Here is an 18,667-nt window from a genome sequence, read left to right on the forward strand (position 1 = left end):
GCTGTTTCTCTGTCTTTGGATCTGTCCCTGTTCATCAGTCTATGTTGTTCTCTATATTCCACAAATGAGTGAGATCATATGGTATTTATCTTTCTCTGACTGGCTTATTTCACTTAGCACAATGCTCTCCGGTTCTATCCATGCTGTTACAAATGGTAAGAATTCCTTCTTTTTTACCGCAGGTAGTATAGTGTCCTAGAGAGGATGATATTTAATCCCTTGCATTACTGGGAGACATAGCCCTGGGATGGGATTTGGGAGCTCTGAGCTATTATTTCTGTCCTGCCACTAGGTGAGTGACCTTGTCTAGTGGATGTAATCTCTGAGCATTAAGAAGCCATAAACAGTTCCAAAGGGCCTGTAAGGCTAAAACCCTTCAGGGACCCCTTCCCTGAGGCCACATCAGCTGTTTTCCCAAACATGGTACCAACTCAATCTCCTACTCCCTGAATCTACCACTTAAGATTCTTTCCAGAAAACAATCCTGCTCTCAAAGATTGGGGATTGCCCACCCCAACAGTAGTCACAGGCTCTATTAAAAGGAAGCCCAGTCCAACAGAAAGAGCAGACAGTTCTGTGACTTTGAAGTCAATGCATCCTCTGTGCGGCTTGTTATCCTCATCTGTTTATTAGGGATGATAACGGTACTTACCCATCAGTGTTTTATGAGAATTGTATACAATCATCCATGTAAAATACTTGGGATAGTATTTAGTACAAAGTATGTAGTCAATAAGTATTCGTTATTATTACTTCCATGGAGGAGGCAAGTAATAATCCCTGCCTGACAGGATATTGGAAGAATAGAAATGTGTGTTCTGATATGACAAGCAAGCCACACAGAGTTTGTTTTTAAATCACTCATTGAGTCACATTAACCTAGGAGTGTGGAACTTAAAAACTGGCCTTTCCCCTTCCCCGCCCCCTGGGTCTTACACACACCAGTACCAGGTCTGAGGTTGGGGGATGGGGAAAAGGAAGGGAGTAGTATAGTGGATGAAAGAGGTGGGATTTAAATAGGATTGAAATGACTGATCTTATGCACTAGAGGATGAAGACCAACAGAAAGATCATAGTTTTCAAAGCTGTCCCAGAAAAACGTCACTGTATTCCAGAAGATGACACACTAAAGTGGGGTATGGCCATTGTTTATTCCTTGTTCACATGAACCAGGGTTCTGAGAGAGTGTTTGCCTTCTGGTCCCCATTGGTCAGGAAGAGCTTCTAGGAGGATACCCTCTGGGTGCTTGAGAGCTGAGTTAACTAATAGAGGTGGTCCCAGGCAGGCAGCCACTGTGCTGCTATGAGAGAACTCTGGGTCTCAGGCAATTGCTCATCAGAGTGAGTATATCTTTCCCAGTGAAAAAGTGTCTCCAGGGACTGAAGACCAAAAAACACTGTCCCGTTCCCAGCCATGTTTATGTTGGCCTGGTCAGTGAACGGCACTAGTTTAGGTAGCCAAGTCCCCTTGAGAGTCAGAGTCTGAGTGAGGTTGCCCCATAAGTAGAACAGTACATCCCCCAGTAATTTCATTGAGGCTTCCATCTCAGTAGTACATCATTTATCCCAAACTGGATTAACAAAAATAAGGACAGAACATATTTTTTTTGTTTCTAGTAAGAGAGCTCTCCCTAGCCTTTTTTATAATTGAAGGCAAGATTTACTCTCAGTATATGTTTATGAACAGAGATTACCAGCATCACATTTTTGAGTTTCTTTCCCACAATGATCACCACCAATTCTTTAGCTGGTGCCAAAAGTCATGCCTAGTAGTCATTTCTTTGATGTCATTCAATGTTAAATATTCAAAAATCATTTCAGTGTTCCAGGCCCTGTAAAAGGTGAAGAGAATCCAAAAATAAAGAATAGATGGCATTGTAATGAGTGTTGTGGATGAAAGGGACCACATGCTAACCTGACAAGCTCAGGGAAGGCCTGCATGGCAGTCTTGCAAACTCAGAGACCTAAAGTAACTGATAGATCCTCCTTTCCCCCAACTGGTGGGCGGAGTATGATGTAACCTGCAGCCCAGAAATACCTGAGCGACTAACCATGTACCTTATATGGACTATACATTGGACCACCAATCCACATCTGCCAAATACCCTAAGCCCTTGTTCCTATATGGACCATAAATTAAGCCACCAATCAGCGTGCGCCGAGTACAATAAGCCCCCCACCCCTTCCCATTCTGCCCCTCAAAAGGCGTGCCCACCTCTGCACGTGCTGCTGTTCTCCCCTTGTAAGACAGCCTGGCAGGTCCTTCTCCTCTAATAAAGCCTGTAGTCCTGGTTTTCGGCCTCTGTCTGATCTTTCAGTAACCACAAAGGATGGTCTGAAATTAAACTTTAAATAAAAGCAGTTATGGTGGGCAGTTACGTCCTAGGCCAGTATCTTCACTGAAAAGGTCAACCTTTACCTTAACTGAGCCTATCTGTCTTTTTGCATCTATGATAACATACCCTTGAAATGTCTGGGTAACTTGTAACTTCTGGACCCCAAATGTGTTGGGCTCCAGGACAGATACCACAAATTCCTTCATTATCATGTTAATTGTTCCTGCACCCACCTAAGTATGTGTCCATCATTTTACTTTTTCTCCAATCCCAGGGGTTTCCCTGCTTTGCTTTATCCCACCTCCTTATTTCCTTTGATTGCAATGTATAAATACAAATGTAACCCGTCATTCTCCAGAGCATTACTTCAATTCCTTGAGGTTCTGCTTCCCAGCATATGTCAACAGTTTGGCTCAAATAAACTCACAAAAAATTCTTTACAGGTTTCAATAGTTTTTTTGCGTTAACAGTGTCAAATAGAATCCAAAAGATAAGAGATAATAAGTGTTAGCAAGGGTATGGAGAAAAGGAAACCCTGTGTACTGTTGGTGAGAATGTCATTGGAGAAACCACTGTAGAAAATATGGAAGGTCCTCAAAAAACAAAAAATACCGTATGATCCAGCAATCCCAGCTTTGTCTGGGTATATATCCAAAGGAACTGAAATCATTATCTCAAAGAGATATCTATACTCCCATATTAAGTGCAGCATTATTCACAACAGCCCCGATATTGGAAACCACCTAAGTGTCTGTCGATAAACAAATGGATAAAGCAAATGTGATATATGTGTTATATAATAGTCAGCCTTAAAAACAAAAAAAGGAAATCCTGCCATTTACGACCAGATGAATGAATCTGAAAGACATTGTGTTAAGTGAAATAAACCAAACAGAAAAAGACAAATACTGCATGGTATCACTTCCATGTGGAATACGTCTCTGCCTCAGGTGAGTCCAATAGGCTTCCACTCCTCCTGCAGGAGCGGGATCTCCTTCGCACATGGTCTAAGTGTAACTGGACAATCAATGGGTCAGGGCTGCCTGTCACTACTTGAGCCAATTGAGCAGAGATAGAGTTGAACCGTATATGAGCGCTTATTCCAATAATGCCAGCAGCATGGGAGAGCAGCTGTTCATCCACAAAATCTGCTCTTTCCCCTCTCCCCCCACCATAAGTCAGCTGCTTATATTGGTTAGAAGGAGGAAGATTACATGGGGAAGGAAGCAAAAAGGGATAAGAATGGGTATGCAAAATGGGCAGTTTACAGGCAATGTGGGCTGGGAGTTTGCAAAGACCTGCAGGTATGCAAAGGGCTGGGGGATTCAAAGGGCTGATGACTCTGGTTTCTGCAACAAAGTTGTTAATCTTTCCATCATAACAGGCAGCTCCTGGATGTGGAGGATGGGCTGAATTTCCAGGTGAGCTTCTAGGTCCCAGCCAGGTTGGAATGAGCTTTCTTTAATAAGAACAAAACAATTAGTCATAAGATAAAAAAAAATTCTAAGGATCTAATGTTTAATGTGATTATGAGAGTTAATAATTCAATATTGTATAATTGAAATTTGCTGAGAATAGAACTTAAATAGTCTCAGAAAATAAAGATAAATATGTGAAGTGATGAATATGTAATTGACTCAGTGGTGGGAATCTTTTCACAGTGTATATGTATATAAAATCATCACATTGTACACTTCAAGTATATTACAACTTTATTTCTTACTTATACCTCAATACATGCATAAATTAACTCAAAATTGATCACTGACCTAAATGTAAAAAAATTTTTTAATGTGAGTATAAATCTAAAACCTTTAGAAAAACATGGGAGAAAATCTTCAGGATCCACGGCAAAGCTTTCTTAGTATTGACACCAAAAGCATAATCTATTTAAGAAAATTTTCATAAATTGAGCTTCATTATGATTAAAACCTGTTGCTATATCGAGATTCAATTAAGAGGATGAAAAGACCACCTACAGAGTGGGAGAATATATATACAAAATTTTCCTTAAGAGGGAAAAAGTAGACAGGCTAGACCCAGTCCAGCTGGGAAAGTGCAATCAAAGTCAAAGAGAAGTCAAATGGGTCCATAGAAAACAGCTCCAGGTCAATGACCTTAGTCCAAATTGATTTATGAAACATCTGAGGCCACAGCTATTTTGGGGGTGAAGAAAGAACAGAGACAGGCCTTGTATGTGGTGAGAAATAGAACAAGAATTAGAACCCATGTCTGACTGGCTCTGTAGTTCTGATGAGGAAAATAAGACTTTTTTTTTTGGTGGCCTAGCAGCCTGACTCTGTACCTAGTTAATCAGTATCCCTAATGCACTATATTGTTAGCCTATAATCAAGTCACTGCCCCTTCCTTAATTATCTGGTCTTGCAGGAACTGTTTACCTAAATACTCACATTTTACAGAGGCCATAAACCATGAACCATACACAACCCCCAGAGGAAGTTATCAGCGCTGGTGCCAGGCCAGGCCTTTAGGTGTGGTCTCACGGCCCCCATCACGGGGCTTTTTGCAAAGCCCTCAAAAGGTCTGGAAGTCTTATCCATATATGGGGACAAAGAAACCAAAGGGTATAAAGGGAAAGCGTCTTCTATATTCGGAGCTCAGGATTTGGAAACAGGCTCCCCTGAGTCACTATCTGGAAATAAATGGGTTTATCCTGAATCTCAGAGTACTCCTGTGTATTTTTCGGTTGCCTGGTAAAATCTGTAACAGTTCATGTTCTTTTCACTGTCCATGTGTCCCCCTCTTGCACCTGCCTGATTCATTAGGTCAGTCCTAGGCTAGAAGTGTGGGCACAATCTTTGTCAGCCCAAGTCTGGAGCTATAAGCCCAGAGTCCTGGTGTCTGTACAAGGATGAGAGCTGAGTTTTTAGAACAGTGTCTGTGGGCCTTTCAGAAGTCTGCTCCCTCTCTACCTCCTCTAGGAAGCCTTCCCTGACTCCCTCAGTCTGGGTTAGGCCAACACTTCTAGGCTACCAACACATCACTCTATATCCCTACCCACTGCAAAGACTGGGAACTCCTGTAGGACTCGTCCTGAAGCCTCACCAGGAATGTTGTCCTGGAAAGATTTCAAATGCAGATGGGCCTTTGAAGCTGATAATCTCTGAATATCATCATTTAAACCTCGTGGGGTATTGTAGAGTCTATGATTCTGTCTCTCTTTCACACTTAGTGTTTACTTCCTCTACACAATTCCCCTGATTCCAAAGACTCCCCAACTTTTTTATTCCCCAGGAACCTGAGTGGAGTGTTTCCTCTGTGGCCCAAACCTCGCCTTCCCTGGAGATTGGGCACTGCTGCTAAGGCGTCTCTGCGCACTGGGATAAAACAAGTCCTCTGCCACAAAGACATCCTGGGCTTCTGCAGCATGTGGAGTGGCAGAGCAGCCTGGGAAACAGCCAGGGTGAGTAACTGGGGCCCCAACACACCTGCCTCTTCACTTCTTAGATGGGTGACTGCCAGCACCTTAGCCTCAGATGGAGATATCAGTGGGCAGGTCTGGAAATAATGCAGAGAAGAAGAAAAATCAGTCTTGGACAATAAAAGAGACAGTGGTCTCATCCCTTGCTTGAAAAAAAAAAGGGCCTGAGGAGGCTGCCTAGCTGAGGCTCAGAGAATTACGGGTCAGAGATGAACTGGAATCCCAGACCACATTTCTGGGGAGAGATGTCCCCTACAGTCTCTCAAGAGAAAGGAGTGGATGAGACAATGTGTCAAGTCCTCTTCCCATTTGGCATTCTCATCAGTTATTTTTATTTTATTTATTTTTGTTGACACTATTACAGATGTCCCTATTTCCACCCCCTTTCCCACCTCCACACATCCCTCACATCCCCCTTCCCTCTGGCCACCACCTCACTGTTGTCTGTGTCTGCATTATGCATATATGTTCTTTGGCTAATCCCTTCACCTTCCCCCTCCCGTCGGACAGATATCAGTCTGTTCCTTGTATCCAGGCATCTGTTTCTATTTTGTTCATCATTTTATTTTGTTCATTAGATTCCAGATTATTTTTATACTCTAATATCAAAAAAAAATTAATTTGGGCCCTAACTGGTTTGGCTCAGTGGATAGAGCATTGGCCTGCTGACTGAAAGGTCCCAGGTTCGATTCCGGGCAAGGGCATGTACCTTGGTTGCGGGCACATCCCCAGTAGCGGGTGTGCAGCAGCTGATTGATGTTTCTCTCTCATCGATGTTTCTAACTCTCTATCCCTCTCCCTTCCTCTCTGTAAAAAATCAGTAAATATATTTTTTCAAAAAAATTTAATTTGGTTAATCATTTCCTTATTTAGGAAAGTTTTGGACAGAAACTTTTTTTCTCTTTCCTGAATAATTCTTTATTTCCAAAAGTATTTTCACATATCTGTAACTTCTTTTATCCCTTTGAGTTTTTACAAAATACATCTGCTCAAATTCTGTTGGCCTTCTCTGCTTGCTGCTCATCTTTGAATGGGGTGAGTTCCACCAGAGCTTCATATTTGCTCAAAATAGTATCTGAGAGAGAAGGAATGGAGGATGCTAAACTGATACTATGGGCAACTTTATTTCCTTTTAAAGTCTTCAACCAGAATATGCATAATCCTCTGCTCTAGAAGCAACCCCCACACACCTAAATTAAAAGAAAAGAAAAAAAAGTCATTCCTACCTTCAGAGCATACCCATGACATTGGCTAAATATGGCATAACTGAACACCCCAGTGTTCAGACTAAAATTCTTTTTGCTCACAGACCTATTTTTGGTGGTTGCTAAAGAAATTTCTGCTAAAAGGTATTTGGTGGCAGTTTCTCATATGTTGTTTTATTAATCTATGTGTGAAGAGATCAGTGTTTCACACTATGAAATGATACTTTTATAGTCAATAAGTTAAAATATAGTTATTAACTAGCTTGCTTTTAGTTGCAGTATTTTGTTATATTAAATACATTGGGGTAACATTGGTTAATAACATCAGATAAATTCCAGATGTACAACTTTATAATACAGTGTCAGTATATTCCATTATGGGCTAACCATCTCAAGTCCTTCCATCATCCTATATTTGACCCATTTTACCTTCTTCATCCTCCCCACACCCCTCTTCCCCTCTGGTAACCATCATTCTATTGTCTGAATCTATGAATTTGTTTGTTTGTTATTTGTCCATTTGTTGCATTATGATTTATATCCCACATATTGGGGGTGGGGGGTAGATACAAGATTCATAAGATTACAGTATATTTTTAAATCTATACATTTTATATTTGGTATTGTTTGTGAACCCAGTCACCTAATATTAGAATTGGGTGTTTCCATTAATTTTGTCATATCTCCTTATTTTTCTGCCCAGTTTCAGGTCACATCTTTCAAGAGTTAATTGGTCCTCCAAAGATGCTCCATTCCCAGTCTTATATCAACATCTCCTTCTTCCAGCCAGCTTCCTTCCTGATGATTGGCATCCCAGGGCTGGAGGCCATTCATGGCTGGATCTCCATTCCCTTCTCCTGCATGTACACTGTGGCCCTCACTGGAAACTGCCTCATCCTCCTGGCTGTGAGGAGGACTCCCAGCCTGCACCAGCCCATGTACTACTTCCTGTCCATGCTGGCCCTCACTGATGTGGGTCTCACCTTGTCCACAATGCCCACCACCCTGGCTGTGCTCTGGTTTGACCATCGTCTCATAGCCTTCAATGCCTGCCTGGTGCAGATGTTCTTCCTCCACTCCTTCTCTGTGGTGGAGTCCTCGGTGCTCCTGGCCATGTCATTTGACCGCTTTGTGGCCATCTCCAACCCCCTGCGCTATGCAGCTGTCCTCACAAATAATGTCATCATCAGAATTGGACTGGCCATTGTGGCTAGAGCCACTGTGTCCCTCTTCCCAGTACCCTTCTTACTGAAACGACTGAACTTTTGCCCTGGCAAGATTCTCCTGTCCCATTCATTCTGTTTCCATGCAGATGTCATGAAAAAGGCCTGTGCTGACATTACTGTGAACATCCTTTATGGGCTGTATGTAGTTCTGTCCACGGTGGGTGTAGACTCCCTGCTTATTGTGCTATCTTATACCCTGATTCTTCATACAGTGATTGGTCTGGCTTCTCCCAAAGAACGCATTCGGACCCTCAACACTTGTGTTTCTCATATCTTAGCTGTTCTGGTTTTCTACATCCCAGTCATAGGCGTATCCATGATCCACCGCTTTGGAAGGCACCTGCCTCAAATTGTACATGCTCTTATTGCCTATGTGTACCTGGTAGTGCCCCCTGTACTTAACCCCATCATCTACAGTGTGAAATCCAAGCCCATCAGGGAGGCCATGCTCAGAGTGCTGAGGGAGAAATAGCAAGGCTGATGAAACCAAGAATCAGCCACAGAGTCTGAGGAAAACATGGCCAAACAGTCATATCTTATGTCAGAAAGCCCTTGTTAAGAGCCTTGACCCAGATACATAATCAAGAGTATGGCAAGCAAATGGAAACCCTTAGACTGATGGGTGAAGAACAGTCTTGATTCTTTTCTTCACTCATTAATTTCAGCTATTTTATTCAGTGTTTACTTGTGTAAGAATCTGTGCTCATTACTAGATATATTAAAATGAACAGTGCACAATCTCTCCCCTTCTTTGGAGGACAGAGGCTTGTAAATACACAACTAAAACCAAGTGTAATGAGGCTGCAATACGTACACACTAAGTGCTGGGGGAACCTCAAAGAGGGTTTACTGCCTTGTTGAGACTAAATCAGAAAGGAAACAGGTAAGAAGAGGCTGAAAGGTGAGGAGCAGTTAGTCAGGCAGAAAAGGTGGGCAAGGGGAAGGCACACCTAGTAAAGGGGTTGTGGGGGACTGAGGTGTGGAATTATTTGGTTTGCTTGCATAAAGGTGAGTAGGCATATATGGCTCAAAATTTGTGTGAGTCTTGGAGGAAGAACAGGAGATGAGCTAAGGATGATGGGCAGTGGTGAGACTTCTTGGGTCTTTCAGACCTGATTGAAACATTTGTCCTTTGTTCTTTGTTTAAAAGTCAGGCAAGGAGCCTGAACCAGTTTATTCAATGGATAGACCATCAGCCTGTGAATCTAAGGGATACAGGTTCAATTCCTATCAAGGGCACCTACCTCAGTTGCAGGCTCCTCCCCTGCCCAAGCCCTGGTCACGCCACATTCAAGAGGCAACCAATCAATGTGTTTCTATCTTTTCCTCTCTCATCCACACTCTCTAAAAATCAATGGAAAAATATTCTTGTGTAAGGATTTAAAATATATATAGAAGTCAGTCATGGAAATGCTATTACATTGTAAAATGTTGCACCAGTTTAACTGTGTATATTGGATTGAAAAGGTAAAAGTGGAAGAGAAAAAGAGTGCAAGGAAAACATTTTGGGAGTTGTTTTGTAAGAGTCTAGGAAAAAAAAAGACAATGGAAGCTAAAATTATGAGTGTCACCAGTATTGGAAAAAAATGTAGATTTTTAAAATTATATCTCTGTATTTCCTTGTAACTCTCCATGGCAACACACATAGCCCACACATTCCCATTGCTCAGGAAAACATAAGCACAGAGCCTCCTTTGTGACCTGTAGCTCAGACATCCCTGGGGAGCAGCAACTCACTAAGGCATCCAGCCAGTGGTATAAAGGTAACATCTTAGTTGCAGAGTTTTCTTGGGCTCCTTCAGAATGTGGACAGGCAGAGACGCCTGCAACAACAAGCAGGGTGAGTAACTTGAGGCTCAGGCACAGTCCCATCTATATTATTTAGAAGAAGGGGGTCCAGATTAGTGAGTCTGACATCCGCTCTCTGTCAGCTGCTGCCCGGTGCAGGATGGGATGGTGGATGAGCAGATGGCAGAAGCTGGAAGAGAGGTAAGGAGGTCTATTTGGGGCCATAGGCCTCCATGGAGGGCTGGTCTATGGCCCCAGTAAAGAGAATAGGAAGTGAAGAAGGCTACTCTCCTGAAGCATAGATATTTCTCATCAGATAATTATCAGAAACCCAGACTCTGTGTCCAAGCAAATTCCTACCCCTTTGTTTCTCTGATTGGGGCCACAGTATGAGGGTATCTTAAGATCCCATCCAAGATAGCATCAGCCAGTGACCTGAATGTTTGGTGTCTCAACCCTCACTGTGAGATTGTCCTTCAATTCTTCCAATTAAAAAGAGCCTTTTAGAAAAGCATTTGGCTGATATGTATTTTAAAAATAATTACCACCATATAGCATTAGACACTAACTCCATCGTATTACATATTTACCATTTCTGATTTGTGAAAAAAGAAAAGTACTTGGCTTGGGGTAAAGAAAGCATGATTGTTTCTAGGTATCTTAACTTTCCCAGACACACCCAGTCACAAGGTAACAGAATCTTAGAGTAGTAAAATGGAGATGATTTCACTCCTGGGGGAAACTTATAATTTTTAAATATCTTTGACCTTTTACTGTCCTGGAGATAATAATATAAGGCCAAACCTAACCTGATTTCCAGGTTTAAGTGAGTGCTTTGGGATTTCATGGGAATCAGAAAACATGGCAATCCAACTGTGCTACCAAAATGGGCATTTTAGTGAAAACACACACCAGAAAAAAACCTGTCCTTTTATCACACAGAATCCCTTCCCAATGCCAGGCCCCTCATAACACTGTAATAGTCACAAAACATAAAAAGGAAAGAGCCATCATCTGGACACAGGGAAAAATTAGCTTGATTGTATAAAAGTTGTCCCTAATTTTTGGCAACTTGTCTTAAACGGTGCTCTATAATTTCACCCTTGTGAGCTCTAAGGTTCTTGTAATATTCAGCTTAACTTAGCATTTGGATCCTTCCAACACGGCCAAGAGCAATAGATCACACAAATATCTAACAGTTCATCAGACCTACAGACAAACTAGACAAGTTCTAACCTGTGGGATTGAGGATTTGTGAATTACTCAATAATAGATAAATCAATACAGAATAAAAGAAAAAGAATTGTGATATTCATCCCAGGTAAAAATCAATCCTCATATTTTCTGCAAGTTATATAGAGAGGGTGAAATTCACCTGCTATTCTGCTTTAAACTACCAATAACAGGGAGTATTTCCTGATTGGTCCTATGAAAACCCAAATAAGATTGGATAAAAATAAATATCACGTGTATTAATCTGAAGGAGCCACTGGTCCTTACTATATACAAACAACATAGTATAAATTATGAACAAACATATGCATCTAAGAGATGCTGTACTACAGGTTGGGATGGAAGGGAACTACATTAAAGAGTAGGGAGTTTTCATTCAGCTCTTCATTTTCTTGTTCATTCATTCATAGTAACTGAAAAAAAGAGGACAGAAATTATGAAATCATCAAAATGAGATCTAATGAGGTTTCTGAAGAAATGTGATTTGGATTAGTAAAAATAAATAGTAAAAATGAGAAGATGAATAGCACGATGACTGGCTCTGTAGGAAGAACTCAAAAGCTCACTATGACAGAGGGGTAAACAGGAGATTTTTAGAGAAAAAGGAAGGGGTTTTATTTGGAGAGCCTCAAGTCATGTCACCATGGAACATGCGAAGAGAACAAGCTCATTCAGATCATCTGGTCCAACCAGCTCCGCACTTTACAAATCTCCAGCATCTAGGACTGTCCATGGCCTATACAGGCAGTATAAGACTTCAAAGTGTTTAAGCCAAATAGACCTTAATTCTGATTTTGAATTTTCAAACAAACAACCAAAAATGAGAAGTCTAATATCTGGAACACGAGAGATATTCAATGATTGATAAATTAATAAATGTATTTGCCTAGCATCAAACACTAAAATTAGAACAGACCCCACTGATCACTACAGGTGCCTGCATTTATGTCTTTGATTCATGTTTTCATTTGGTGTCTGTAGAAATTCTAACTTTGGGTCCTTGGCCCTGCAGCTGTGGACCTCCAGCTAGAGCAGATGTCAGTGCTGAGTGATTTACAGGGATGCTCATTCAAGGGCAAGTCAAGGCCTCAATTGAGTGTGGGAAGGGGCTGAACAAAGCGTTTGCTGGTATTTTAAATGTTGTGGGGAATGCTAAATAAATGGAGTGAGGGGTGATTCCTAAAAAGGTAATGTGTAGCCTGGGTTACACTGGCATCCAGTGACCCTGGCTGATATTCTCTGGGCAAGGCATATTTAGACAACATACTTTTTAAATTTGTATTTATTGATTTGAGAAAGAGGGAGCTACTATGGCGGAGGGGGGTGGGGGGAGACAGTGATCTGTTGTTTCACTTATTTATGCACTAATTGGTTGCTTCTTGTATGAGTCCTTACAGGGAATCAAACCTTGGTGTATCAGAATGATGCTCTAACTAACTGAGCTACCCAGCTAGGGCTGAACCCATTTATTTAAGTGTCCTCAGTGACCTGGGGAAAATCAACTGTCTCTTCATTTACCAAAACGTACCTAGTACTTACTCTCATTTTCATCCTGGGACTTTATCATTACTGGGACTTGATTAAAAGAGAATGTCCTAGGATTTGTACTCAGACCCCTCAAACACAAAAAGATCTGAAGTTCTAATAAACTGGTCCAAAGGAAAGCTCTCACCCTATGGTGGGCTACATAATTTCTCTCCTTTCACATTAGCTAAAATATTTCCCTTCTCTATCAGCAAGGTAATTGTAAGACAACAGTGAGAAAACTATGTGAAAGCACTTAGAAACACTGCAAAATGCAGCGTTAATAAAATAACAGTAACGACCAAGACAAAGACTATGACGATGATGAAGATGATGATGATGATGATGATGATGATAATGATGATGGTGTTTATTGATTATTTAGACAGTACTATATATATTAAAGTATATTAATAAACATCACTTTATTGAATGAAGACTCTGCGTGGTAAGGTGAAAATAGCATAGAACTTATATTTAGAAACAACTAAATTCTAAATCCATTTCAGTCACTTATTTTCTGGTTATCATGAAGAAGTTAAACTACCCCCTACATTTTGTATTTGTTTTGAGGACATATTCACTCACGTATGCATATTTTTATTACTACTCATAATACAAAGTAAGAACTGAGAAATGGGAAATAATTCATTTAAAAGCCTATACAGCATAAATAAATGTTTTCCTAATGACAGCTGCCCTGTCGATGTCTTTTCTCTGCCCAGATTGAAGAGGTCACATCTTTCTGGAGACCTCTTCTGCCTTCCAAGGATGCTCTCTTCCCAATCCTATGTCAATATCTCCTTCTTCCAACCAGCTTCCTTCCTGATGATTGGCATCCCAGGGCTGGAGGCCATTCATGGCTGGATCTCCATTCCCTTCTCCTGCATGTACACTGTGGCCCTCACTGGAAACTGCCTCATCCTCCTGGCTGTGAGGAGGACTCCCAGCCTGCACCAGCCCATGTACTACTTCCTGTCCATGCTGGCCCTCACTGATGTGGGTCTCACCTTGTCCACAATGCCCACCACCCTGGCTGTGCTCTGGTTTGACCATCGTCTCATAGCCTTCAATGCCTGCCTGGTGCAGATGTTCTTCCTCCACTCCTTCTCTGTGGTGGAGTCCTCGGTGCTCCTGGCCATGTCATTTGACCGCTTTGTGGCCATCTCCAACCCCCTGCGCTATGCAGCTGTCCTCACAAATAATGTCGTCATCAGAATTGGACTGGCCGTTGTGGCCCATGCTACGTTATCTCTCTTCCCATTGCCATTCCTGCTTAAACGTTTGAACTTCTGCCCTAACAAGATCCTCTTATCTCACTCATTCTGTTTTCATCCTGATATAATGAGAAGAGCCTGTGCTGATATCACCATCAACATCTGCTATGGACTTTTTGTGGTTGTGTCCACTGGGGGCATAGACTCCCTGCTCATCATCCTGTCCTACACTCTCATCCTGTGCACAGTCCTTGGGCTGGCCTCTCCCCGGGAGCGCATCCGGGCCCTCAACACCTGTGTCTCACACATCCTTGCTGTCTTTGTCTTCTTCATCCCAGGCATCACCATGTCCATGATCCATCGTTTTGGAAGGCACCTGCCTCACATTGTACATGCCCTGGTTGCCTATGTGTACCTGATGGTGCCCCCTGTGCTCAACCCCATCATCTACAGTGTGAAATCCAAGCCCATCAGGGAGGCCATGCTCAGAGTGCTGAGGGGAAAGGGCCAAGGCTGATGAAACTATGAAATACAACACGGTTGGGTACCATAAAAGACACTTGCTATAGCCTCACAGAAACCTGCTACCCTTGGCGATCACTGAAAGTTCCAGACTATGCTAATACAGTGGGAAGACCATCAGGCTTCTTCCTATTACAAATTTATGTTCACCATTTGCTTTGTACTGGAAGCAGTGCCAAGATTAAAAACTGAGAAATATGCCTTGGCCGGTTTGACTCAGTGGATAGAGCGTCGGCCTGCAGACTCAAGGGTCCCAGGTTCGATTCCGGTCAAGGGCATGTACCTTGGTTGCAGGCACATCCCCAGTAGAGAGTGTGCAGGAGGCGGCTGATCAATGTTTCTCTCTCATCGATGTTTCTAACTCTGTATCCCTCTCCCTTCCTCTCTGTAAAAAAATCAATAAAATATAAAAAAATAAGTAAATAAAATAAAAACTGAGAAATATATAAAATGTGGTCTTCTCCAGAAACTCACAATTTTGTGCCAGGATAAAGACATGTATATACACAACTAGAATACAGATTTATAAGTATCATAATAAAGTTCTTTGCAAGAAATTACTAAAGACTGCAAATTAGTAGTTGCCAGATCTTGCCTAGAAAGATGGGAAAAACCTCTACAAGGAAGAGGATGCTTTTCATTTCATCTTGGAAAAAAATGTAGGATGGTGTGTTTTTTTCCCTAGGCAACATAGGCATTGAGTAAAAAGGAGAAAAAAGTAGGGCGGGGGGGGAATGAGAAATATAAAAAAGGCTCAATATTTTGAAAAAGTACATGTGTTTGTGGAAAGATGAGCATTTCTGCACTTTTTTACATCTCTACCACTTGTTATATCTTAACCTTTATGACTGCCGCATAGGGTTTAAAGAGGGAGTGGTAGGGGATGAAGTCAGAAAGATAGATCTAAAAGACTGCACATACTGTACTAAGTAATTTGGTTTGTATCTAATACATACAAATTATTTATTAAATATTTTTTACTGTAAAATAACTTAGAAACATGAATTACAGATTGCAACTTAAAACATAATCAGTTTTATCTGGTCTCAGCGTCTACCCAGACACCATTTACTCTGCCTACAACATTCTCATCACCCCACTCTACATCACATTTCTAGCTACCTTCTTCATTTGTCAAGTATCAGCCTAATTTCTCAGAAAATCTTGTCTAATTCTCTTTTTCATATTACCCACTGGAACTTATTTGTCTCCTGCACATGTGAGATATTCTGCCACTCAACTATTCCATAACTCCAAGGGTGCCAACATATACTCAGTGTCTGGTGGTGTTCATGAAATAATAGCGGCTCAATAATTCTTTTGAATGTAGAAATAAATTTGAATAGGGAAAGGGGCACTAGACTAGCTGAATGGTCTAGTCTAAAGATAAAATTTAAGTCATGGAAACTAGTCAGTGTCTGCCACAAGCACCTACTATAGATGCCATCAATCCAAATGTGATTGCATAACAATTAAAAGTCTGATTGTAGGCTCTCTTATAACATGTTGTTTCATCAGGCAGAGAACACTATATGTGCAAAGGAAATGCAGAAGTATCAAGAGAGATAAGAGGAAAACCAAGAGTGTGATGCCATGGAAGCCAAAGGGGAATCATACCCATATCAAGAAAGAGGAAGTGGTCAACTGTGTTGAATGTTGTTGAGAAGTCAGAGAAGATAAGGACTAAAAACCTTGATGATGGGCCCTAACCGGTTTGGCTCAGTGGATTGAGCATCGGCCTGCGGACTGAAGGGTCCCAGGTTCAATTCCGGTCAAGGGCATGTACCTTGGTTGCAGGCACATCCCCAGTAGGGGGTGTGCAGGAGGCAGCTGAGTGATGTTTCTCTCTCATCGATGTTTCTAACTCTCTATCCCTCTCCCTTCCTCTCTGTAAAAAATCAATGAAATATATTATTTAAAAAAAAACCTTGATGATGATAGTAAAAGTTCTTTTGGCAGTTCCACCAAGGCCGTGGTTATATCGGAGCATTGGGAGAGCTAGATGAGAGAGGCATAAGTGGAGATAAGTTACAGCTAACTTCTCTTGAGATTTATTGAAAGGGAAGAGGTAAAAGAGGAGTATAGTATCTTGGAGGGATTATACTTGTCATTGTCATTTTTAATATGGAAGAGACTGGAATATAATAAATGCTAAGAATGACTGAGATAGTGAGGTTGAATATCTAATAGGGAGAAGGAACAATAATGTAAGTTTCCTGAGAAGGTGAGAAGGTATTGACCCAGAGTAAATTAAAAAAGAAAATCTATATGAGACCCAGCTTGATTAAGACCTTTGATAATTATATTAATGTAAATAAATATCTGCTTCTTTGATAAATTAATGCATCCAGTATTTTATCTAAAAGGATAAAAAGCAGTCTTACCTCAGCTCCTTACTTTCCAGGTTTTATTTCCTTTAGTTTTTAATCTGTTTATTCAGTAACTATTTATTTCGTGTTGTTACAAGGCTAGGCTACTTAAGGACAACAAAAGCATGTACAAAATCTTGACACATTAGTACTTCATTTTTTATTTATTCAACTGCCTCATGTAAATATGGGTTGATGGAGGGTGGCAGGTACGAAGGATCTGTTTCTACATAATTTTTAGGAACCCAGGCTGCTTGTGGTTTACCATGTGCAACTCATGGCTTCCCAAGTCACATTTGATGTCAATGTGGAAGATTGAACATGGGAAGATTTTTGAGCCTGGCAGAGAAGTGGCACATGTCACTTCCACTCACACTGAAAGTAACAGCTAGCATTTAATCATATCCATCTCAAAAGAGGCTGAGAAATCCTTAGCTTTGTGTCCACAATGGGGAGGAATTAGGTTTGGTGAATGGAGAACACAAGACATGTTTATAAAACAGTTCATAAACTTTTTTATAAACATATAAAACCTTCAAAAAAATGAACAAGTGACTTATAGACAGATTGAACATTCAGACTTCTTCAGGATTCAAAAAGGTCCAAGTGGCTGAGATGGTAGGGCCGGAGGCAGGAATATACAAACAAAAGAAATGGGGAAGGTAAAAGGATGCTTGTGTAAAAGGCATATGATGAAGGTCTTTGTCCAGAACCTACCCTAACTTCCAGCCAAATTTCCTAAAAAGAAGCAGCCTCTTCCTCTCATTCTAGTTCTTAACTCCAGGCCCTTCCAAGTAACCCAATGTGTGTGTGTGTGTGTGTGTGTGTGTGTGTTGTGTGTGTGTGTGTGTATTTACACTCACAAAATGTTTAAGTGGTTTAGGATAAAATCTATGAAATGTTATCCAGAGCATATTAAGTACCATAGACATGAAATCCCTACTAAAATCTGAAATAATGAATTTGACATCTCTATATTTAGCTGCTTATTATTCATCTATCTATGTCTCCAATAACATTTCAAGTATAAAACAGACACACACATTTAGCATATGCCCCTACAGAAGCATGCATGCAAACACTTAATAAAAATCTGAAAAAATAAACACCAAAATGCTAATAATTATTTTCTTTTAAGGTGACAAGTTTATTGGAGTTTTTTTATTATAATTACAATCATATTGTTACTTTTTTAATATTTTCACAATGTCTAAGATTTATATTTATAGTAATCATGTGTTGATTTCCTAATAAGAAAAAATGATATGTCGTTCTCTGTCTTTCATTCTGTCTCTTTCTCTCAGTCCCAAGTCCCAGTTGTCTGGACTCTACTGGGCAATGGGCTAATCCTTCATTCCCTCCAAATGAAGCATGCAATGACTCAAGTTTATGCTCCTAGTTCTGCTGGCCACCACTCGCCTGGGTGTATCATATTCCATACTATTCACAACTCTCGTCTTCTGGATTCCAGTCGAAGAAATCAGATATGCTCACTCCATATCCTCTCTACTAAGTAATCTTGTGCTAAGAAAAGTCTGGCTGGCCCTGTGCCATGTTCTCCGCTATACTACCTGCTTCTCACATTTAGCTACTTCTCTTTGAGCACTCCCCCTATGGGTAGTGGTCTCGTTTCTGCCCTGTTTATTCCTATTGCACTCCTGTGGAGCCCATAACCCCTCTTTCCCATTCAGCTTCCTTCTGGAAGTGCTATGCTACTTAGCTTGTGGGGGTCCTGGGATCGCTGAGACCACATTTATGCTAAATACAGCTGGCAGAAATGCAGGCTTTATTGGTCTCTCCTGTAGA

General features: G+C 41.1%; 2 protein-coding genes across 2 annotated transcripts; both read left to right on the forward strand.

Annotated features, from left to right (window-relative positions):
• Positions 1–7,726: 7,726 nt before the first annotated feature.
• Positions 7,727–8,680, forward strand: LOC102261876 (olfactory receptor 51I2-like). The gene has a single exon (XM_014533079.1). It carries the CDS (start codon positions 7,727–7,729, stop codon positions 8,678–8,680), a length of 954 nt encoding a protein of 317 aa, XP_014388565.1.
• Positions 8,681–13,524: 4,844 nt separating this feature from the next.
• Positions 13,525–14,487, forward strand: LOC102262171 (olfactory receptor 51I2). The gene has a single exon (XM_005885898.1). The coding sequence runs from the start codon at positions 13,525–13,527 to the stop codon at positions 14,485–14,487; it is 963 nt and encodes a 320-aa protein (XP_005885960.1).
• Positions 14,488–18,667: the final 4,180 nt, after the last annotated feature.

This window comes from Myotis brandtii, unplaced genomic scaffold, assembly GCF_000412655.1.
Source record: "Myotis brandtii unplaced genomic scaffold, ASM41265v1 scaffold936, whole genome shotgun sequence".
NCBI classification, from domain to species: Eukaryota; Metazoa; Chordata; class Mammalia; order Chiroptera; family Vespertilionidae; genus Myotis; species Myotis brandtii.